General features: G+C 39.4%; 1 protein-coding gene across 1 annotated transcript in view; it reads left to right on the top strand.

The window, feature by feature from the left end:
• LACS6 (long-chain acyl-CoA synthetase 6) overlaps positions 1-25,460 on the top strand; it is a 153,760-nt gene that overhangs the window by 105,716 nt on the left and 22,584 nt on the right. Inside the window, exons 13-16 of the mRNA XM_089988294.1 lie at positions 17,096-17,184; positions 17,287-17,375; positions 17,760-17,889; positions 20,189-20,307. Coding sequence (XP_089844420.1) covers positions 17,096-17,184; positions 17,287-17,375; positions 17,760-17,889; positions 20,189-20,307 — 427 coding nt within the window. The remainder of the gene's footprint in view (positions 1-17,095; positions 17,185-17,286; positions 17,376-17,759; positions 17,890-20,188; positions 20,308-25,460) is intronic.

The raw sequence follows: 25,460 nt of genomic DNA, 5'->3' as shown, positions 1-25,460 counted from the left end.
AGACGTCTTCCCAGAGGAGTTCCCAGGACTTCCCCCGCCTCGTGAAGTGTAATTCAACATCGAGTTGCTACTGGGTACCGCGCCGATTTCTAAAGCTCCATACCGTATGGTGCCAGCCGAGCTCGAGGAGCTCAAGAAGCAATTGCAGGAGTTGATGAATTTGGGTTTCATTCGCCCCAGTGTCTCGCCCTGAGGAGCTCCTGTTCTATTCGTTAAAAAGAAGGATGGATCGTTGCGATTGTGCATTGATTATCGAATGCTCAATCAGGCCACAATAAAGAATAAGTATCCGTTGCCTCGCATCGAGGATCTTTTCGATTAGCTAAGGCTAGGGTATTCTCTAAAATCGACCTTAGATCTGGGTACCATCAACTCAGAATTAAGGGAGATGATATCTCCAAAACAACTTTTCGAACTAGGCATTACGAGTTTACTGTCATGCCTTTCGGACTCACCAACGCTCCTGCAGCCTTCATGGACCTCATGAACCGTGTGTTCAAACCCTTTTTAGACACCTTCGTAATCGTGTTCATCGATGACATCCTGGTGTACTCGGAGACCTGGGATCAACATCGCGAACACCTAATCATAATCTTGGAGACCCTGCGGAAGGAGTGTTTGTTCGCTAAGTTCTCCAAAAGCGAGTTTTGGCTCAAGGAAGTTATGTTTTTGGGTCATGTTATATCTGAGAAAGGCGTATCCGTAGATCCTGCCAAGGTGGAGGCCGTACTAAATTGGCAACAACCGAGGAATGTTCGTGACATTAGGAGTTTCCTTGGATTAACTGGATATTAACGAAGATTTATCCAAGACTTTTCCAAAATCTCTCTACCTATGACAAAACTGCTAAAGAAGGAGGCTAAGTTCGTGTGGGACGATACGTGCAAAAACAGTTTTCAGATGCTGAAGGAGCGACTTACTACCGCTCCTATCTTGGCCTTGCCTTCAGGACAAGGCGACTTTGTGATCTATACAGACGCTTCAGGAACGGGCTTAGGATGTGTCCTGATGCAAAATGGGAAAGTAATCGCCTACGCCTCGTGCCAACTCAAAATCCATGAGAAGAATTACCCGACCCATGATTTGGAGTTAGCAGTCGTGGTCTTCGCTTTGAAGATATGACGACACTATTTATACGGGGAACAGTTCGAGGCTTTTACGGATCACAAGAGCCTTAAGTACTTATTCTCGCAGAATGAGCTGAATATGAGGCAACGACGTTGGTTAAAATTCTTAAAGGATTACGATTTCACCCTTTCCTACCATCCAGGAAAGGCAAACGTCGTGGCTGACGCTCTCAGCCGCAAGGCTTCCGGTGTTTCTTTCAATCTATTATACGTTGATTGAAAGTTTTTTGAGGATCTGGTTTCTTGGAAACCATTTGCGGTCACGCAACATTCTATCAGACTTTCCAGTCTAGTGGCCCAACCTGAGCTTTTAGCAAAGTTTTTTGCTGCACAAAGGATTGATGCACAATACGTAAAGTTGAAGGCTCAAGCACAGCAGCCTGATACCCCCTTTTGTCTGAAGGAAGAAGGAAGTTTATGGCGTAAGAGTTGCCTATGGTTCCCAAATGATCCTGTTTTGAGAGACGAGGTTCTCGCAGAAGCTCACAAGTCCAGATACACGATCCACCCGGGAGGCACAAAATGTTCAAAGACCTGCAACGAGGTTATTGGTGGAGCGGAATGAAGCGAGACGTAGTCGAGTATATCGCCAAGTGTTTGACTTGTCAACAGATTAAGATCGAGCATCAACGACCTGGCGGAGTAATGCAGCAGATTGAAATCCCACAATGGAAATGGGAAGACATCACTATGGACTTTATCATCGGTTTGCCGAAGACTCGGAGAAAGCATGATGCGATTTGGGTAATCGTCGATCGACTTACCAAATCAGCACATTTCCTTCCAATTCGCCTTAGTCAGTCACTCGAGAGTCTGGCAAACCTCTATGTTTGGGAGATTGTAAGATTGCACGGTGTTCCAGTGTCCATCATCTCCGATCGCGACCCTAGGTTCACCTCAAGGTTTTGGGGACAATTGCAGTCCGCCTTGGGTACAAAATTGAAGTTTAGCACCGCTTTCCACCCTCAGACCGATGGGCAGTCTGAACGCACGATTCAGACTTTGGAAGACATGCTACGTGCATGCATGTTGGATTGGAAAGGAGAATGGGATTCTCATACCAGTCTGGCAGAATTCGCGTACAATAACAGTTATCACGCTAGCATCGGGATGGCCCCTTACGAGGCCTTGTACGGGAAGCCCTGTCGATCACCTCTCTACTGGAACGAGGTTGGCGAGCGAAGATTGGATTCTCCAGTAGTGTTACAGCACTACACTCAGCAAGTGCAGTTGATTCGGGAGCGACTTCGTACTGCCCAAAGCGGACAGAAAAGTTATGCGGATCGTCGTCGTCGAGAGCTCACATTCTCGACGGGAGATATGTTTTTTGTTAAGGTATCTCCCACAAAAAGCGTTTTCCGGTTCAGGAAAAAGGGGAAGCTAAGTCCCAGATTCGTCGGACCATTCGAAATCCTAGATCGAATTGGTGAAGCAGCTTATCGTGTGACTTTACCTCCTCAATATGCTCAGATCCATAATGTCTTTCATATATCCATGTTGAGGAAATATGTGCACGACCCGTCACACATCATCCATTATGACGATGTAGACATTCAGAAGGATTTATCTTTCGAGGAAAGACCAATCAAAATCGTGGATCGTCGAGATCAAGTGCTTAGGTCAAAGATGATATCCCTTGTCAAGGTGCGTTGGCAGCACCATGGGATAAAAGAATGTACTTGGGAACCAGATTCTGACATTAGGGAGAAATACCCTCACTTGTACTTGGAGCGATAATTTCAATCTAATTTCGAGGACAAAATTATTTTAAGGAGGGTAGGATGTAAAACCCAGTAAAAAAAAAATCGGACCCGGGTCAGGTCTGGACCCGACCCGGATCCATACCCGAGCCAGCCCTGTCCGTCGAACGGGCTTTCAGGGGCTGGCAAGGAGCGGCATACAGGGGGCCGCCCACCCCCTGCACCCTCTATAAAAGGAGCGAGAGAGGGGGAGGAGAGGCGTTCGAGCCTCTCCCCTGACTCTCTCTCGTCTCTCTCCCCTCTGTTTCTGCTCTCCCTCCCCGACTCCATCTCTCTCTCTCTCTCGTCGATGAACCGACGCCGGCGAGCCTTCTCCGTCGAGGCAGCCCGACGACCTCCCACCTCACCAGGCGACCTCTCTCCCTCCGGCAGCCCAGGTAACCCCACCCCCCCCTTCTCCTCTCATTCCCCCCCCTCTTTCTTCTTTTGTGTTCGCCGGAAGGCCGGCACCCTGCCCTGCCTTCCTCTTCACTTTTCCGACAGGCAAGGGGGCTTCGCCCCCCTTGCCTTCATCTCCTTTAGCAGGCAGGGGGCTCCGCCCCCTGCCCTTTTTATTGCTTCGGCAAGGGCCATCGACCCTTGCCCTTCTCTTTCAGCCGGGGCCGATGGCCCCTGCCCCTCTCTAGACCGATAGGGGCCTCTGGCCCCTGTTTCGTGTTTTGTCGAGCAAAGCTCGGCAGGGGACAGCCCTTGCCTCCTCTTTTGGAAAGCCGCAAGGGGCCTTTGGCCCCTGCGCTCCCTCTCTCTCTGCTCATTTTCCGGCATGGGCCGATGGCCCCTGCCCCCTGCCCCTCTCTCTTATTTGTCTCGGCCCCTGCCTCCTCTTTTTATAACCCTGCCCCTCTTTTTATAAACCCGGCAGGGGCCGATGGCCCCTGCCCTCCTTTAAATATCCGGTAGGGGCCGATGGCCCCTGCACATGTTTTCTTTTGCGGCATGGGTCATTGGACCCTACCCCGTTCTGTTTCAAGTCAGCAGGGACCGTTGATCCCTGCCTTGTTTTGCAGAAAAGCCGAAACCCCACTCCTTTGTTGTTGTTTTCCTCATTCACTTAAATGCATACTTATAACGTACCTTTGCAACTTACGCAACGGAGCCCGTTCGCGCCCCGCGAACTGAACTAGCAATTACCTACGCTCGTAGACGACCTTTTTCTCATAATACCCCGAGGTAGGGGAAATTGCACAAGGACCTCAATAACTAAAGCTAGCTTAAATAATTAAAGGCCGAAAGAACAAAAATATATATTTATATACGTATAAGTATATAAGTATGCTTTTAGCTCAAGGACGCGGTTTCGCGATCCTTGTCCTTTATTTACGCACTTTCCTGCTTTTTGTCTTTAATTTGCCGCCGCGCTTTGCGCCCAGGATTTTATTTACGCATTTTCCTGCTTTTTGTCTTTAATTTGCCGTCGCGCTTTGCACCCAGGCTTTTACTTTCATATTTCCTACTTTCTGTCTTTAGCTCAAGGACGCGGTTTTGCGATCCTTGTCCTTTGCTTTCGCATTACTTGTTCTATGTTTGCCGTCGCGCTTTGCGCCCAGACTTTTGTTTTCGCATTTGCTGCTTTCTGTCTTTAAAATTTGCAACCTCGATGGATGAAAGGAGTCCTTTTATATCGAGCATACGGTTTTGCAAACAATGTTGGTTTTGAAGCATCACAGCGGGTCATCCTGAATCAAGCATTCAGAAGGAGTAGTTCCTCTACTCTAGTTCGCTTTTCTGGCATAGCTCGAGATTACCCAACATCCGGGACTCGAGCAAGCTTGTGAGCGTAATTTTCTCATGCAAAATCCGCATTTACCGTTTATTGTTATCAGTGTCAAAATTGATGTTGCATGTTGACACTACGATAACGAATGTGAGATTCGAGAAAATCACATGCCATAAGTTGGCACATGATATTAATCATTTCGAGAAGTTTAGAATGATGACATTATATCTTTGCAAATCATGTTGTTGAGGCTCCTATTGAGGACCTAGAACCCTTCCTCGTAACGTGCTCATAGTCATGCATGACATGCGAGTAATACGACAGATTTCGACCTCGACCAGTGCTATGAGCACATTGGTAAACCACATTACAGATTGATTGATTATCGCCTTCACAGGTAAGATGCTCGATTGGGTCAAAAGACCAGAGCATGTAGAATGGGTCGTTGGTTAAGTAACCCCTGACACACCCATTCGTTTTTCTTGTTGTCTGTCAAGGGAGAGGATGGATTGGTACACACACTTCGATGGACAGGTTGTTAACAACCATTCTACGAGCAAAGACTCGGTGTCCCCAGTCATCAGAGTTAGGGGATGAGACTACCAGATATTATCCTAGGTGGTAGATCTTTTGGACTTCTACAGAAGTAGGATGCATCTGTAGCCACGAACGCTTTTGGGGAATCCTCTCTCGGCTAACGGCCGTCCCCTTAGGAACGGACTCAACTAGCTATTCGGGTTATTCAAAATACATAGAATAATAGACGCCCGAACTAGTCTCAGTTGTTTCTACGAGTCGCGTCTGCGTGTACCCGCAGTCCAGTTAATGATGGAACCTAAAGTAACTTGTGCACTCTACTTGATGAATCATAGAATTATGTTTTATACTCATTAATTTCAATTCGTTATTAAATGTTTTGTTACATCGTGCAGCATGTGCTAGTTAGACTTTTACTTATGCTAATAAACTGTTCATGTTAGTTCAGTAACTGTTTAGTTACTCGCCACACATAGTTAATTATTTGTGCTTCTTTCAGATTTTTCTGTCTACTTGTGCACTTACTAGTTTTTCACGAAACTAACTCATTTTATGGGTACAGGTGATGATTAGGTGCTTAGTGTTAAAATACATGTAATTCATATATATATATATATTTATATATATATATATGTAATACCCGATAGGGGTATTTTAGTCATTTCACAAGTACCCGATAGGGGTACTTGTTTTTCTTCTTTTATTTTCCTATTTATTTTTTGTAAATTATAATTTTAATTTTTATGTTTTTTGCTCACACAAAAGGGGCCCCACCATGTAGTCGATGGGGCCCCCAACGACTACATGGGGAGCCCCTAGGTGGATCTCCTTTTAAGGCCTCTTGGCCATCCCCCCTCTCCTTCTCTTGTGTATAAATAGGGGTGAACCTCTCTTGTATTTTTCACTTAAGAGAGCTCTCTCTCTTTTCAATAAGAGACTTTTATATTTTTATGTTGTGTTGTCTCTTGTGGGTTTTGGTGTTAGCCCTTTTGTTTGTTCCTTAGTGGATGTTGTAAGTGCTTAATGCACTCTTTGCTTTTCCGCATATTTCATTACATGGTATCAGAGCCGTGTTTATGCTCTTCTTCTTAATATAGCTAGTCGTATAGCTATATTTTTTTCTTGTTGTTTCTCTCTCCATTTACCCTCTTGTGAGTGTTTGAAATGGAAGGAGAACAAAAGATTGATCTCTCCTTCAAGCTCAATGGCTCCAACTACATGATGTGGGCCGCCGCTATGGAGAACAACCTCAAAGGTAAGAAACTTTGGGGATACGTTATGGGCACCATTCCGGAACCACAACTCCAACTAACTAAGATGGATGGTGATCAAGAAAAAGCTCTTGAAGGCATTGCCCGCATGAAGGCCATTGAAGATCACCAATCTAAAGTGGAAGATTGGGAAAGCAAGCATGCCAAGATTCTTGCTTGGTTTATGAACAATGTGGAGCTCAAAATTTGCACCAACATTGCCAAGTTTCGGATGGCGAATGAAGCATTGTTCTTTATGAAAGGTATGTTTACTCAAAAAGACCTTGCTCGTCAATTCTTTGTTCAAGAAAAAATCCGGACTATCAAGCAAGGAGAAATGAGTGTAAGGGATTACTTTAACACTCTTGGTCCCCTATGGGATGAACTATCTTTACTAGAACCAAAATGAGTTTCTAGTGTGGATGTGGAATTAAGGAGAGAACAAATGAAAAAAGAGCACTTTTTCCAATTTTTACATGGGCTTAGGCCCGAATATGAACAAGTTAGATCTTCCCTCCTACATAGATCTAAGCCTCTTCCCTTGGAAGATGCCATTGCCGAAATATGCCAAGAAGAAACTCGTCTTGGCATGATTAAATGAGGAGATGATGTCTTGGCCGTATCAAAACCCGACAACCATATGAATGCTTACAAACCTCCACATTTTGGGAAGCAAAATAGTTATAATGGCAACTATAGAAAAGCCATTTGCCATCATTGTCAAGAGCCGGGTCATATAAGACCTAATTGCCCTAAGTTGAATGAAGCACCTAAAAATAAGGTTGCTTCCGTTGAAGAAGCTACTCAAAAGAAAGAGGAAGCCATCAAAGGAAAGGAATCTTTTTCTCTTGCTCAACTATCGGAAGCACTTCAAACTCTACTCAAGATACCATCAACCTCGGGTGCCGCCATAGCTTCTTCCTCTCCTCCAGGTATGTCGTTTTGGATCCTTGACTCTGGAGCTTCCTTTCATATGACCCCACTTGAAAATGAGCTTTCCGATTTATGTAATAATTATAAAAACTCTTATGTTTCAACTGCCGATGGTACATCCTTACAAGTAAAAAGTTTTGGAACTTTAAACTTTTCAAAAGATTTCTTGGTGCCAAACGTGAGAGTTGTACCTCAACTTAATTTAAATCTCCTCTCTGTTGCTCAAATATGTGATCATGGATGTGAAATCTCCTTCTCAACTAAGGATTGCTCTATACAGGATCTCCGGTCCGGGAAGCAGATTGGGCAAGGCCATAGGAGGGGAGATCTCTATTACATGACCAACTTGAAACTCCCCACTAACTCTTTTTGTAACAATGTCCAAGATAAAAATATTGATATTTGGCATCAAAGACTTGGACATCCAAGTTTCTCAAAAATGTACTCCTTTCCATTTGGAAAGAAATTTTGTAATGAGAAACATTTTGTTTGCAAGAATTGTATTTTTGGCAAAATGAAATTTACTCCTTTTCCAAACCGAACTTTTGTGTCCAAAAGACCTTTTGAGTTAGTCCATTCGGACGTTTGGGGTCCTTCCCCCGTCATGTCTAAAGGAGGGTACTCCTATTACGTCACTTTTATCGATGACTACACTAGGTATGTATGGATCTACTTTCTCAATTTAAAATCCAAAGCCTTTGACTTCTTCAAAAAGTTTCATATGATAGTTAAAAATCTATTTTCAAGTAATATCTCTACTCTTAGATCCAATTCGGGTGGAGAATATTTATCAAATGAATTTCAAAACTATTTAGAAGTACATGGAATTTGTCATCAAAGATCGTGTCCTAGGACTCCCCAACAAAACGGCTTGGCCGAAAGAAAGCATAGACACATCATGGAAACCACTAGGACACTCCTTATTTCCAAAGAAATTCCAAAGAGTTTTTGGGCCGAAGCGGCCTTAACCTCAACTTACTTAATAAATAGAATGCTATCTTCATCCTTACAAAATACATCTCCATATGAAAAACTATTTGAAAGAACACCCGATTTCAATAGATTAAGAATTTTTGGATTTAAATGTTTTGTCCTTACTCATAAACGGGACAAATTATCTCCTAAAGCTATTGAATGTGTTTTCTTGGGATATGGAGAAAATCAAAAGGGTTTTAGATGTTTTGACTTGAAAAATAACAAACTCTATGTATCCAAAGATGTAACATTTTTGGAAAATGAAAATGGTTTTGTGAAAACTAAAGATATTGACGAAAGTGAATATGCTTTTTTATTTGATCTTCTATCTCAAGAAGATGAGACTCCTCAAGAAGAGGAAATCTCTAATGAGTCTTTGAATGACCTAGAGGAAATTCCTCTTGGTAATGTTATAGATAGACCAATCCAAACCTATGTTAGGCGTGGTCAACAAACTCAGATGAGTGCCTTAGAAAAATACTCTCAAGGATCCAACCTAGAAGAAACCTCTTTAAGGAGATCCGGTCGGATCTTCAATCCTCCTAATAGGTTTGTTTCCTATGAGTCCCTAACTCCAAGATATAGAGCGCGTCTAATTGTGTTGCATTCATTTCATGAACCCTCACACTATAATGAGGCCAAAGATATTCCCCAATGGGTTGAAGCCATGAACTTAGAGCTTAGTGCCCTTGAAAAGGCAAAAACTTGGGAAATAACTTCGTTACCCTCTGGAAAGAAATCAATTGGATGTAGATGGGTCTTCAAAATTAAAATTAAGAGTGATGGTTCATTAGAACGTTATAAAGCACAGTTAGTAGCTAAAGGATATGCTCAGGAATATGGTATAGATTATGAAGAAATCTTCGCACCTGTTGCTAGAATGACTAGTGTTAGGACTCTTATTGCTATTTCATCAGTGAAAAAATGACCTATCTATCAACTCGATGTTAAGAATGCATTTCTAAATGGTGAATTAAATGAAGAAGTTTACATGGATCCCCCACTAGGAGTATGTATTGGTAAAAATAAAATTCTCAAACTTAAAAAGGCATTATATGGTTTAAAACAAGCCCCAAAGGCTTGACATGACAGATTTAGTAATGTAATGACAAGTTTGAATTTTCGTTCATGTTATACTGACACTGCGTTGTTTGTGAAAAGTGCAGGGTCTTCAGTAGTTATTTTACTACTTTATGTTGATGATATGATCATCACAGGAAGTGATGAGCAAGGCATTAATGATATTAAGAAGGTTTTGAAAGATAATTTTGATATGTCTGACCTTGGTTTCTTAAGATATTTTTTAGGAATTAAAGTGGCGTACTCTCATCGAGGGTACATTCTCTCTCAGATGAAACTTGCTGCTGACATCTGTTCCAAATCTGGTATCTCCGATGATAAGAAGACAGAAACCCCAGAAGTCATCAATGCAAAATTAAGGTTGGAAGATGGAACACCTCTCGAGGATCCTACTCCCTACCAGCAACTTGTTGGGTCTCTAACCTACTTATCCATCACTCGGCCAGACATTGCTCATGCCGTCCACTCTGTCAGTCAGTTTCAACATGTACCTACAATCGTGCACATGAGTGCAGTCTTAAGAATCGTCAGATATATCAAAAATACCATAACTAAGGGAGTTTTTCTTTCCTCTGCCTCGTCACTTGATTTAATTGCTTATACTGATGCAGATTGGGGAGGAAATCCCAATGACCGAGTCTTAACTACCGGATTTTGTGTTTTCTTAGGTGACTCTATGATTTCTTGGAGATGCAAGAAGCAACACAAAGTATCCTTATCCTCGACGGAAGCGGAATATCGTGCTATGGCCACTACAACCATGGAACTTGTGTGGCTAAGAAGCCTTCTAAGTGATATGGGCATTGTTATCTCTATTCCTTCGAAGATGTGTTGCGACAACAAAAGCGCAATCTATATTGCAAGCAATCACACCTTCCATGAGCGCACTAAGCATATTGAGATAGACTGCCATTACGTACGTGATGAATACCTAAGAGGAACCATAGCACTACCTTACGTCACATCAGAGTACCAGTTGGCGGATTTCTTCACTAAGGCTCTTGCTGCTCCTCGCTTTTTGTTTCTCCTTAACAAGCTTTCGGTTATTTCCCCGTAAAGCTTGAGGGAGGGTGTTAAAATACATGTAATTCATATATATATATATTTATATATATATATATATATATGTAATACCCGATAGGGGTATTTTAGTCATTTCACAAGTACCCGATAGGGGTACTTGTTTTTCTTCTTTTATTTTCCTGTTTATTTTTTGTAAATTATAATTATAATTTTTATGTTTTTTGCTCACACAAAAGGGGCCCCACCATGTAGTCGATGGGGCCCCCAACGACTACATGGGGAGCCCCTAGGTGGATCTCCTTTTAAGGCCTCTTGGCCATCCCCCCTCTCCTTCTCTTGTGTATAAATAGGGGTGAACCCCTCTTGTATTTTTCACTTAAGAGAGCTCTCTCTCTTTTCAATAAGAGACTTTTATATTTTTATGTTGTGTTGTCTCTTGTGGGTTTTGGTGTTAGCCCTTTTGTTTGTTCCTTAGTGGATGTTGTAAGTGCTTAATGCACTCTTTGCTTTTCTGCATATTTCATTACACTTAGCAGGCGATGACGCGATTGCGAGATGTCTTCAGGATCCATTGTTACCACTCGCAACTCTTGTCCTGAGCTTTTTGTTACGGATTTCTTAAGGAAATCCAAATTTTGTACAACTTGAAAACTATTTATAATACGAATGTTTTCATCTGGATATTTGCAAGTTATGCCTTTGTCTCTTTGCTCTTTTAGCTAACGTGCCCAAGATTGTCGACTTGCCCTCTTTTCTTTTAAAGAAATGCTTCCGCTGATTTTATAAATAAACTCTGAAATAAAAAGGAATTTTGAGCCTTTTAAACCATTTTAAAAAGGTTTACAAGTTCAAAATTTTGGGGCGTTACAAGCACCAAAATCTAAAAGCCAAGGAAAGTTACCTGGACCGGAGAAAGATGCAACTGCCGCTCCAGTTGAGGCTTCGGTTGAGGAGGATACCCCTTTGAGAAGAGGTTGAAGGATTTCCATCAGTTGAGTCATAGACACAGGTGCATCTTGATCTTTTGACTCGGATTCAACAGATGCAACTCTTTTTTCTTCTCTTCTTTTTAACTTTGGACATTGAGGCCTATAGTGCCCCGATTCATGACAATGATGACAAATAACTTTTCTTTTATCAAAGTCGTCGTTTTGCCTTCCAAAATGAGGCGGCTTGTAAGTACGAGTATGATTCCCCGGTCTAGATACAGCTAAAACTGAGTCATCATTAACTTTTGGAGTACTTTTTCTAAGTCTATTTTCTTCCATAGTGAGCTCTTCTATAGTATCAACAATAGAAGAAATTTTTCCACGATGTAATAGGGCCGATTTGGTGGATTCAAACTCCGACCTTAGACCATTCACCAATTGATAGAAATGTTCCATATCGAGTTGCTTTTGGCGAAGCTCGATATCTTCGGCACAATGTCATTTGGGCTCAAGACGAGCCAACTCTTCCCAAAGTTCGGACAACTCATTATAATATTCTCGAATAGTTTTATCTTTTTGAGTCATTGTCCGAACTTTGTCTTGTAAATTGCATACATGTACAATATCTTTAAGGGAATACATGTTTTTGAGGTATTTCCAAGCCTTATCGGCATGCTCAAACTTAGCTAGACTAGAGCATTTTTTAATGTCTATGCTATTGATGAGCGATGACATAATTTTTGCATGCCCTATCCTCCACTCTTTCCATTTCTTTTCATAAGTGGCTAACGCCTTACTCTTCTCTTCTTTTGTTAGAGGAACCTCTTTATCACCCTCTTTCTTGGTAAGAGATAATTTAGGTTCCAAATCGGAACCATCCACTATACCCCATAAACCTTTTCCCCAAATGTGGTGCTTCATAATCGAAGCCCACATTACATAGTTAGTATCATTTAGCTTCATAGGAATGATGGTGATCTTATCATTGTCATCAATCTTTTACAAGGGTAAGAGAGGAATAAATATGAGGAGAGAGAGAGAAAAAAATAAAAAGAAAAGAAAAAGAGTAGACAAGGGAATAAGAGAGGATACAAAACCAAAATTTTTTGTAGCACAAGTTCGCCTTTCTTCAAACAAATCTTCTTGATCCAAGAACAAGGTGATGAAACACTTTTTGTAAATATGACACGTAAATCGAGGTGGAAGCACTTCAAGATCTAAGGATTTCGTAGCTCTGATACCATGTAATGAAATGGTGGTCTTCAACAAATGCACGAATAACTCACAAACAAGTGTCTATTGGAGACACTACAAGCATGACCCTTGAAAGGGTATAAAAGGAAGAACACTTGAAAAATAAATAATACTTTATTCATGAACAAAATGCTTAAGAAGCATAGTAATTTACATTGAAGGGGTTCACCCCTATATATACAAAAAAGTGGAAGAGAGAGGAGAGCTCATTTTGAGCTCTCCAAAAGAGACGGTGGACTGTAGTCCAACGTCTCTTATTATAGCTGTTGGACTACAGTCCAACAACATTTATTATAGCTGTTGGACTACAGTCCAACAACTATTTGCACAGTCAAGTTCCAACAGGAACTTGACTGGATCAAATATCTAGTTTCTATTGAACTAGATGCTAAAAAAGAAAATAAAGAAAAATAGAAAAAGAAAATAATAAAAGAAAATATAATAATATTAAATTTTATATATATATATATATATATATATATATTACAATTTACATTTTAATACCCCCCGCCTCGTTCTTGCCAAGTTAGTTCCTTTTGGGGTCTCTGTGTTTGCTTTCCCTTTGCCGCAGCAGAATCGTGTCCCTACTCGGTGTTAAATGCTGAACTGCAAGGTTCCTTGTGCGTCTTGCCAAAGGGCTTGAACATGCACCTTTGTTAATTTATTGTTATATATATATATATATAGTTGAGTCCTCGTGTCCAAATTTTTTGAAATTGAGCCACACCCGTGCCCGCACCCGCACCCGCACCCATGTGACAGGTTTTAGTATGTACAAAAATTTACTCTTTTGAAAATGTGAAAAGAATTTAAAACACACATATAAAAGAGAAACCATGGACCCTCATCCATGTATTCTAGAGTGAACATATGGATTCACTCTTTAATCGTGGATTTATACCAAATATTGCATGGAAAATCGAATCGGCATTCGATTTCTCACTTGATCCAAAAGAGAGAACCCGTACCTTTGCAAAAATTGAAGAAAAAATGAGAAATAATGGTGGAAAAAGACTGGATTGGCTGGAGAAGAAGGTCCTTCTTCTTCTTCCTCCTTCCTCTCTTCCTCTCACTTTCTCTCTCTTCTCTTTTTCTCTTTTCTTTCTTTTCTTTCCCCTTTTTTTTCTCTTAAATAGAGAGAGAAGGAGGTGACACCCCCTCTTCTCCAGCCCTCTCTAAATGGGCTGGAGAAGGGAGAAGGAGAGTTTCCAAATATTGGGACTCTGTTCTCAAGTTTCTAAATTTTTCAAAATTCCTCTTTGTTGACTTTTTTTTCAAAGTTTCCAAGTTTCTAAAAATCCTTCTTAAGTCTTCTTAGGTAAGTACGTGGACTCCTTTAAGAAGTACTAATCGGCCCTAAATCAAATTTTCGGAATTAATAAAATTTAATTAAATAATTATTAAATATTAATTACTTAATAATTATCTAAAGGATTCCAAAAATAGCCAAATTAATTTAGGAGACTTCTTAACCTTATTTAACTCTAATTTAAAGCTTGTTATTGAATTTAAAGCTAGAAAAACGTTGGTCATGGATTTGGATATGGATCCAAATCCAACTTCAAAAACCCAGATAGATTTTGGATTGGACCAAATCTAGACTAATATGGGTCTTGGTTAGAGTCTAGATCCATATTAATTTGGATCAAATCTATTGGATCCAAATATGATCCAGTTCGATAAACTGCTCCCTTTTTGAAAAAATGTGATTTTTGAGCCAATCGAAACTCGAATTTAGAAAAGTAAAATATCGTTATGCTTAGAATTCTGAGACGCATCCAACGACATATTACACGAATATTAAATTCTGAATTTCGCCAAAAATAACCTGAATTTCACTCGAATTTCGCTTGAATTTAAAGGTAAAAAATAAAACTCTTTCTTACACTTCAATTGGCTCGTCTTGACCTTGTTGATGAGACCTGGTCCAAGCCCAGACTCAAAAGCATCGGTGAAAATTTGAGGTTTAGATGATTTTTCTCCCAGGCTTAGCCAAAATTTTGGCAAAATCAGAAAATGACTAAGTACGAAAATATGGCGCCACTCAAGGGCATTCAATGCCCTCCAAGGAATTTGTGTAAACCTCCTTGGGCCTCCCTCCTTGAAATTCCAAATGGGCCTTCTCCACCCATTGGCACCACCCAACGACATTCAAGCCCCTCCAAGGAAGTTGTGTAGACCTTCTTATGCCTCTCTCCTTGGAATTCGAAATGAGCCTTGTGTGTTAGGCCTCGTTAGTGTATTGAGGAGTTTTTTCCTAAGTTTGAGTAGACTTTATCTAAAGTAGGGAATTAGGAGTTAGTATTTGCATTGTTAGATATGTGGGTGCTTGGGATTTTGTAATTGCTATTATGGATCTTCCCTTGGCCTATAAAAGGGGCTCCATATTGTGTTTTCAGATATGATATGAAATTGAATCAAGATTGCCTCACTCTGAAGAAATCCCCCCTTACTTGGAGGACGACTCTCACTTTCTCTCTCTCTCATCCCCTAGGCTTTCTTCCCTCATTCCTTACCCCCTGCAAGTCCCTTCCCCCTTGACTCGTTCATCGTCTTAGGGCTCATCTGGTTCATGTAAGGTGGTACCAGCCCTTCCAAGGTTTGGAATGGCCTAAGTACTAAGTAGAACCAATTCTACTTAGTAGACTGTATCAACTCCATGACGGCTTGCTTCAACTCAACATCATTGCGACACTTGGACCTTTTTTGAATGGACTACATTCATCCCCAACCTTATGATACTTTACCCCAATCATGTAAGTCTTTAGGACCCATTTTCCTAACCCTATTTAAGCCTAAACCTCTACCAAACCCAATTCTAGAAACACAATTTTGTTGTTAAGATTTTCAGAAAATAACCTAACTTAAAAATAACGTATCTCCTAATCCATACCTGCAAACTTAACCCCAACACCCTTACGTATCCTTAACGTACCCTCAAAAAATCGGATCCTAATACTTCCCTGTTAAGGAGAAATAAATCCAACACCTAGTCTAGAAACATACATGTTCCAAACTTGTGTCCTGACTTGGCCGAATTTTAATTCTCAAACCAGATCGACCCAGACTCTCAAATTTTACTCAGACCTTCTCTAACCTGTCCCTAGTCTAATCCTATTTCCTGAGAATTTTCTGATTTTATTCGGAGGAAAATCATTCGCTCTCTCAAGGTCTATCAGAAACTTAACAGAATCCAGTTCCCGAATAAACCCAGAACTTTGCACAATTTTATCCCTGCAACCCCTAATCCCCTGAACCTCAGATTTTAACCCAAGCTTCTTTGATGTGTTCTAAGTCATCTCCTATTTTTACCACATTTATTGAAATGTATCTTGGGAGAACCTGATTTTTCCTTAAACCATGCCTAAACCCTACCTGAATCTGTTAACAACCTTAACCTTTGACTTGACCAAACCTAACTCAAGCCTACCTAAATACTGAACATAGGCCCACCGGAACACATCAACTGGTATCAGAGCAACGTTCCTATGCACCCAAGAAACCCCAAGACCAAAACCCTGAGTTTTGACCCATGAAGCCTTCACCCAATTCCCGATGGACACCACTTCCAAAATCGATGGTGTCGAAATCCGAATGACCACCTTGGAGACTAGCATAGCAGCCCTAACCTAGATGGTGCAACAACTCAATAACAGTCACATTTGTTGTGACTGTTGAGTGCACCTCCCAACCATCATAGGGAGCATCTCCCATCAGTCACCATTTTGACAGTTGGGAGCAGCTTCCAACAGTCACAAATGTGACTGTTGGAGGCAGACCCTTTTGCATAAATACAAAAAAAGTAAAAGAAAAAAAAATATAAAAACTGTCCCTAGTGAACAATACCTATTACAGGTTTGAAATGACCAAAATACCCTTATTAGGTATTTTGGTTTATATATATATAACAGCTTTCGTGACCAACAAACAGTTCATTCATAAATTCTGTTGAAAATAAACATGAACAGAAAATAAGTGCACCAAAGCACCACTTAAGATGCGAGAGACTTTGCTATCATGAACATATTTCAGAAGTATACTTTGCTGTCATGGACATATGTCTGGGATGGGAACTTAACATGAACATATTTCCAGTTGCTATCAAATGCCTGTGGTGTATACTTCAGAAGTATAAACTTTGCTAACCATATATTGTCTACATCATCTGGTAGTAATATTTAGCCTGGAATCTCTGTTGGGGGGTATCATATTGATCCATCTCGCTTCACATCATTGCCTGTCCATAAGAAATAAAAATTGCAAATACCTTACTCTTCATAAAAATTTCAGGAAAGAAGTCCATGTTGTTCCTTTGGTATGTGTCTCTGCAAAGATGTTCTACCCAGATGATCATGCTGATCTGTCATTGTTCTGAAGGAATGATTTCATTGTTTTCCAAATGGCTCATGTGCACAAATATGTTTTTTCCAATGTCTGCTACATGTTTATTTTCCATAATATGAAATCCCTCCTTGGGTTTCATCTGCATTGAGACCATTTTATGATGCAGGACAATATGAAATTAATGGACGACTTGGCATTGCTTAGACCAACGCTCTTTTTTAGTGTGCCTAGACTGTACAACAGAATCTATTCTGGGTAATAAGTTAGCAAGTATATAAGTTCTGTTTTCTTCATATCTTCTATTTACAATGTTGTACACGATTAACCTATTCTTGTGAATGCTCATAAATATGGCAGGATTATCAATGCTGTGAAATCATCTGGGGCTTTAAGAGAAAGGCTATTCAATGCAGCCTTCAACGCCAAAAAGCAGGCAATTATGAACGGTAAGATGAGTATCAGCTTGTCTTTTCTGAATAAATCTGGAAGCATGAAGGTTCAGAAATTGTCCAGTCTCTATATTCAGAAATATTTAGGCTAATCCATGGAAATTGTCCTTTCTAGAGTTACTTCATATGCATTAGTGTTGATTCTGGGTAAACAGTTTCCTCTTTTATATTGTTCTTTTTGTACCTATGTTCTACATTAGGTGCCTATGTTTTTCAAAAGTGCAGAAGGTCAGAATTTTCTTTCTACTGTTTCAGGTTTTGCTGTTTTTACTTGACTAGGGAAAAAATGGTGAAAAGAGATAAAAAGAATGTAGTTTATGTTAAATGCTATTTGGTGTTATTTTGTGTTTATTTGTTCTAATAGATGAATAAATCTCACAGGCAAAGCCCCATCACCTGTGTGGGATCAACTTGTATTTAATAAAATTAAGGCAGGACTTGGAGGACGAGTCCGGTTTTTGGGTTCCGGTGCTTCACCTTTGTCTCCAGAGGTCATGGATTCCTTGAGGGTGTAAGTTATATCTTGTTTCAGGATGCTATTAATTGCAGTAGTTACTGTTTATTCTTTATAATTAGTGGTTGGCTGCCAATAAAATCTAAATATCAAGCTCTCTGGTGCTGCTGTGTATACAAAACCACATGAGCTTTGGCAATTATAAAGAATATATAGAATGTATTAGGATCATAGTGACAAATATCGCAAGATTTATGAAAATCTCGCGATAATATCGCGAGAAATTGCCTGAAAATTTAAAATGGCAATTTCTCGTGGGATTTTCAAAATATCGCAAGATTTATGAAAAAAACATAAATACCGTGATTTAAACGCGATATTTAAGTTTTAAACGGCTATTTATCACAAAAAATCGTGTATTTTTATTTTTAAATAATTTTTATTAATATTTTCTTATAAAAATAAATTATATATTTTTAATTTATTTTTTTATTGCCGAGATTTTGCCGAAAAAATGCGAGATTTATGAAATTTTTTCAATTTCTCGCGAGTTTTTGAAAAACGAGAAATTGCCGATAAAAATGTTTGTCACTATGATTAGGATTAACAAAAACATCTGACCACCTTTACAAAAGAAAGCAGGCCATTGTGTGAACTTGTATTTTTCAAATGCGACGGTTATCTCTGCCAGTAGGATTTTTGACATTTACTCTCCTAAGCAGCACTCAGTGTACCTGCAATTTTTTCATTAATCTTAAAAAAAAAATCTTCATGGTTTCTTGTATTGAAGGACATTACTAGTAATCACATAAAACGTAAATCTACTGTCTGAAAATCACGCTTGAAAGTCCATTGACTTTTGGAGAAGTAAACACTCTGGTGAAAACTTCTAAGACCAATGAAAGACAGCGTTAGAAGACCATGAGCCATGAATAGGAAAATTTATGAATTTTTCAGTTACTGGAAACTCCGCTTGCATGCGGGAAACCTGTTTCGGAAACGTGAAGCCTAATGTTTCCAAAACTTATGCAGAAAACTTGTGGGGAACTCATGAGAAGCATGAGTCCCATTAAGTGAAACCCATTTCCTATCATGAGAAACCTGTTTAATTTACATGAAGAAACATTTTTTATGTGTTTCTCTCATGTTTCACTTAGATACGAAATCTTTTTCTTGAAAAAAAATCGAGATGCTTGTACTATTTAGATATTTTTAGTTTCTTGTTTTTGAAAAATATTGTATATATTTTTTATAAATTTTTAATGTTAAGAAGGATGCAACGTGCTAAATAAAATGTAGGGATCTCACATAATTTAATGTAACCAAACTATTTTTTCCTTATTTCTTGAATATATTATATCTAAGCCCCGAAAACCTTATGTTACATTTAGATACTTTATTTTATGAAAAGTAACCCAACTGTGCACTTGTTTACATGAGGCATAACAAACTTGTGATTGTTTTTTAGTTCTAAATCTAATCAAGGTATTCACATGCTTTTATGAAATAAATTGATGTATTAATTTTTACTAGTTATCATGATGTTGATAAACAGGTTTGTGTAAACTTATAATATTCTTCTTACGTATTACTGCATTTTCACTTTTGCTCTCCCTCCCTCTCTGTCTCTCTATCTATATATAGGGTTAATATTTGGTACTATTGAAGGCACCAAAATATATGGAACTATTGAGCTGAAAATCATAGGTTTTAGATTTTTTTTTTGTAAATTAAATTTTTTGGATGTGATCTACAATGTTTGTTTACTGGGAAATGAGTTTTGAATCAAATGATTGTGACACATAAGCAGGTTTTTAATTCCACAATGCACTAAAATTCATGACTCAAAAAATCATATTTTTCGATCGAAATAACATGATCTAAGGTTTGATTCTTAGCAAACAAACCTTCCTCAACACATCTATATGATCAGATTGAGTTGATAAAGCTTGAACCTATGATTTCCAGCTCAATAGTTCCATATAATTTGGTGCCTTCAATAGCACCAAATATTAACCCATATATATACATATATGTATGTATATAATTTATCTATTTAATCCCATTTCACATGAGCTTAGAAAAATCTCATTTCCCATTTCCGTTTGGATCATTTCTGTTTCCTTTCCTAGTAACCTTGTGTTTTTCTGTACACGTGTGTGCCTTATACAATGGAAACATTCTGTCTCAAAAGTGCAGCTCTGTTTCAAAGTCAATTTTATACAAGGAAAGGTCAATTCTCTACGGTAAAAATGGCTACAATCACCAAAACATTTTCTGATGACCTGTTTGTGTCTAGCAAAATCATGAAGATTATGGTCTTATGTGAAAAGTATGATATGAATTATCTTTGCAGGTGCTTTGGTGGCCGGCTACATGAAGGTTATGGAATGACAGAGAGTTCATGTGTTATAACGGGAATGGATGATGGTGATAACTTAACCGGTCATGTTGGGTCTCCTAATCCTGCCTGTGGTGCTCTCTCTCTCTCTCTCTCCTATACTTGTGTTTATGTGTATAGGGATGTCCCCTTATTCTTTTTTGTTTCTGATATGACAATCAAATACTGTCTCTGGATTTTATGAACAAAGCATCACATCAATTTGAGTTTTGATTTGATTGAAGAGTAGTCCTATTTCTTTCTATTTTTTACTAGTTCTAGTGCCAGTAGTTCTGGTCAAATCTGACTCCATTTAGTTGGATTCAATAAATATAATAGCATCCAATTACTAATTGAATTTAGATTGGGTTGAGTTTCATATCTTTGAATTCTGAGTGCATGTGTGCGTGTGTAGGGATGTCAACAGATGAGTTAGATATCCAATTGAATCTGAATCTGAGTAAGCATAGTAGCATCAAATGACTAATCAGTTCTGATTCTATTGAGTTTTATGTCTGAATCCGAGTCTGATTAACATTTCGAATTTGTTTACATCTAAAGTTCGTATTCAGATTCTTACATCTGATTTTGTACCTGACCCTGAATCCAATTAGGGTATCTAATGCCTACATCTAAACCAAATCTGGCATATTTATATCATGGAAAACAGTGCTTACAATGCACACGCATGCATTCATGTTACTTTATATTAAAGCAATAGTGAAGATTTAGCCCTAATCAAGAATCCACATACCTAAAGGAGATGAGGAAGATGCAATGGCGGCAACCGAAGTTGAGGATGATTTGAGAAATTGTTGAAGTGCCTCCGTTATTTGGTTAAGTGTGTCTTTAATATCTTCATTTTTGCTTGCTTCTTATTTCTTAGGTGTGATTTCTCCAACGGAAGCAATTTTACCTTTAAGCTTTGGAAATACCGGTCTAATGTGTCCCGGTTCATTACAATGATGGCAAGTGACACTTTTTCTATATCCACTATTATTGTTGGTGTAAGATCTCGTGTTTTCGGATCTTAGTCAATTCATGAAAATTTTGAAATTTGGCTAAGTTTGGTAAGAAAATCGTTTGAGGCTCGAGTTTTAGACCGAGGTCTTAGAGTTTGGGTTTGACCCAAGTCTCATCAACAAGGTCTAGACAAGCCAATCGAAGTGTGACAAAGAGTTCTAATTTCGACTTTTAAATTCAAGCGAAATTCAAGCGAAATTCTGGTTATTTTCGGGCAAAATTCGGAATTTGATATTCATGTAATATATCATTGGATGCGCCTCGAAATTCTGAGCGCAATGGTATTTTACTTTTTCAAATTCGAGTTCTGGTTGGCCCGAAAATCGCGTTTTTCTAAAATTTTAGCAGTTTGTTGAAATGGATCCGAAATTGGATCGGATTTCATCCAAGGCCTAGGATCCAGATTTTTATGGATTTGGGTCCTAGTTAGGTCCTATAAAATCTGTACTTGATCCAAGTCTTAATCCAAATTTTCGTATGAGTATGGGTTTGGATCTTGGATCTTGGATCCGAATCCGGATCCAAATCCAAGCTCAACATTTTTATGACTTTAAATTCAGCCAGGAGCTTTAAATTTGGGTTATTAGCATATAAAAAGTCTCCATGGTCAACATGACCAATTTTGGGAACCTTTGAATATTTAAGAGTAAGTAAATTCAAAAAAATAAATTTATTAATTTAATTATTTTTATTAATTTCGGGATTTGGGTTAAGAGGGTTTAGGGTTAACCCTATTCCCTAATTAAAAAGGGTTAGAGGTTTCCATATCTTTTAGGAAAGGAAGGTCAAAAAGTCAAACAAAATAATGATAAGTAAAGGAGTCCAAAAAAAAAAATCTGGAAACTCCCTAAAGAGAGAAAGACCTAATTCTAGAAACTCTCTAAAGAGTTTCCAGCTATATTAGAAGAGAAAGGAGGGGGGGGGGTGGGGGGGGGGCAGCCCTTCTCCCTCATTTTTCACCCTAGAGAAAAAAAAGGGTTGAGAAGAAGAAGAGAGAGAGAGAGAGAGAGAGAGAGAGAGAGGGGAGAAAGAAAGGGAGAGTGAAGGAGGTAGAAGAAGAAGGTTGGAGGCATCGGAGCTCAGCCCAAACGCCTTCCACAACCTCTATTCATTTTTCCTCTAAAGGTATGAGTACTCCTTCTTGAAACGAATGAGAAATCGGGTGGAGGTGGGGTTTCCATGCATCTTTTGATGGAAATCCATGGAGGAGCAGTGGATCCACGATTTCCACAGATACCCATTTTTATATTATGTATTTTCCTTGCTTTTCAACAAAAAAAAAGGTATATACTAATATATATCACATAGTGACTGTGTGGGTATTGATGCTGTCGTTTTTGACAGCATACACAGGCCCAAACTGGACCTGTGTACATGCTGTTGGACCCAGCCGACAGGGTCGGCTGGGCTGGGTGTTTTCCCTTTTAAAAAAAAAAGTATATGATATGACTAATAAGCAGTTTTGCGTAACTTTTATGCTGTCGTTTTTGACAGCATACATAGGCCCAAACTGGACCTGTGTATATGCTGTTGAGCCCAGCCAACAAGGTCGGCTGGACTGGGCATGGCTTTAAAAATATATATATATATAAAATCTGTTTTCTTTTTGGGGTTCAGTTGTTGGCTGGCTGGCAGCCAGCCGAGTGGCACTCGGCTGACTGCCAGCTGCTGGCTGAGCCGACAGTCCCAGCCAGGTGATTGGCTGGGTACGATGCTGGTCTTGGCAGGACCGGGGCAGGCCCAGTCGACCCAGTAGGTTGGATGCTGGCCTGGGGTCTTGGGCATGAAAAAAAAAGGGGAAAATTTTATTTCGGTCTGTATAGGTGGGGGTTTCCTGACAGCATATCCACAGGCTGGGCCTGTGGATATGCTGTCAGACCCAGCCGACAGGGTCGGCTAGGTTGGGTTTGTTCTTTTCAAATATATATATATATATATATATATATATATATATATATGTATAACCAACAAATTTTTTTTGGGTTACTGTTGGCAGGCTGACACCCAGTCGAGTAGCACTCGGCTGGCTGCCAGCATGCTGGCAGGGTGCGCCAGGCTTAGCACCCAGTTGACTGGGAATTAGGTGAGCCAATGGCAGGGTCGTGGCAGGCCCAGCTGATCTAATCGGCTGGGTACTGACATGTGTGGTAGGTGATGTTTTACAAAAAAAAAATTATATATGTGAAGAACACATGGTTCCCTTTTTGTGGTATGCTTCCGGGCAGCATACACAGTCCCTGATTTGGGCCTGTGTATATGGCTGGGTTGTTTAACAGAAAAAAAAATTTAAGGGGAATTTTTATTTCTATGTTCAATACCCTGATTTATTATTGATAAACACAATGACAGTACACCCACCCTTGTATTAGTCCAATTACAAAATTTTCTCATGTTGGAAATCATATCATGTTAGTAACCTAATGCTGTTAGTTTATGAAAGCAGGGCCTGGTTGTGTTATTAGTAAAGTTTGGAATTCTAATCTCTTGATGCATGATAAATTTTGAGAATGAGTTATGTACCTACATTTTTATTTCCCTATATGTTAGAAGTTGAAGTTGTTTATATGTTTGTTGGAACATGCTTAAACATTATTCCATGACAAAGTTTGTTTTGGGTGCTTACACATTGATGGACTTGATGTGTGTTGTTGCATACACATAAATACATGAATGCTTTTTTGTCCAGCCCAATACGATTCATGGTTAAGGGCCTGTTTGGCAATGATTGCATAAAGATGCATCCATGCGCATACCAAGCATATGCACAAGAAAGGGGTATAACGTGGGCAGTTCAATTTGCATATGGGAATGTCATGTTTCATATTCATTGTCAAGGGATTAATTTGGTACATATATGACTGTACCTTGGAGGCATGTTGATACCACTGCATACATTACATATGGTTATGATTCTTGCATTAGTGCTTCAGTGATCAAAATGAATCATCGAAGGTTTGGTAAGCCCGAGCTGTGGAATTGTTTTCCCTTACTCATTTCAATGCATTGCAAAGATCATGCTTTATTAATATTTCAGCTTTATTGCACTGTTCTATATGTTTCCACAGGCCGGAGTCCTGTGATGGCTCTCGCGAGGTAGATGCGAGCTTTTATCTTTCTTTTTGCATATGATGTTGCAAAACTTAAGAAATTAAATTTTAATAAAAAGAAATAATAAAGCTCAGTGTAATATACCTTTTGGGATCACCCATCTGGAGAATGGGGATCTTAGAAATCCGGTCTTGGGGAGACTGTGAGGATACAAAACTCCGTGTGCTTAATTTTGGTCCCCTAAACCCGATATTGAGGTTCCTTCTCCTGGCCACGGTTTTAGGGAGAGTCCGCCACTTTACCCGGGAGTGGTGTGTTTGACACAACTGTTGTTTTTGGTACCAAGGAAGTGGCACTTGTGGGCGTGGGGTGTCCCTTGTGTCCCCGACATTAGATGTGGAGGTCTAATGTTCCGAAGGTGATTCGGTCGAGGGCTAAGTTTGGGACCCAGTAATAAAATACGAATTGTGTGCTAAGCTACTCTGGTAACCTAACTTGACCTCGGGGTTTGTACCCGTTTGGTGTATCCGCGGGCAACAATAATTAAAAAGAGAAACTTAAAGTTGTATGCATTTAATAGGGCATGCATAGGGAAACAAAATACTTAAATGGAAGATAATAAAATGATTCATACATTGCACAAAAGTCATGCATTTTCCTGTTATGCTTTAGATCATGCAGACTTTAATGGTTCCCTTAATCAATACATGATGGTAAGTGTTGAATGTTTATTTCTTGTTGCATGTTGAAGTTTTATTACATGCTACTGCTTTACTGTCTTTGCATGCTTAACATTTATGATTATTGCATGAATAAATTCCCCAAATGCTATAAACTGTCTTGTATATACTTCCCTTAATTGTTGCATGATATCTTATATTAACCCTTTATCTCACTTGTTTCATTAAGAAGTAGCTGTGCTCAGGATTTCGATTCTGACACCCTACTTCATTGGTTTTTCGCAGGAACATGTGATCAATGAAGTCGACAGCTACTTTGAGGGCGCGGGAGTCACAATGAGTTTTGACAGTTTCCTTTGTGGACAGAGTGGCTCTTTATTTTGGTTCTTCAGTCTAGTGTTCTTGTCACCTACTTATTTTTCATCAGTGGTTACGTTACTTTCTGTTGAGTGAAACACTGTTTTTGAGATTAGTTCTTAACTCATGAATAAAGGTAT

This window comes from Nuphar pumila, chromosome 15, assembly GCF_984573655.1.
Source record: "Nuphar pumila chromosome 15, dmNupPumi1.hap1.1, whole genome shotgun sequence".
NCBI classification, from domain to species: domain Eukaryota; kingdom Viridiplantae; phylum Streptophyta; class Magnoliopsida; order Nymphaeales; family Nymphaeaceae; genus Nuphar; species Nuphar pumila.
This window is presented reverse-complemented; position numbering and strand designations above follow the sequence as displayed.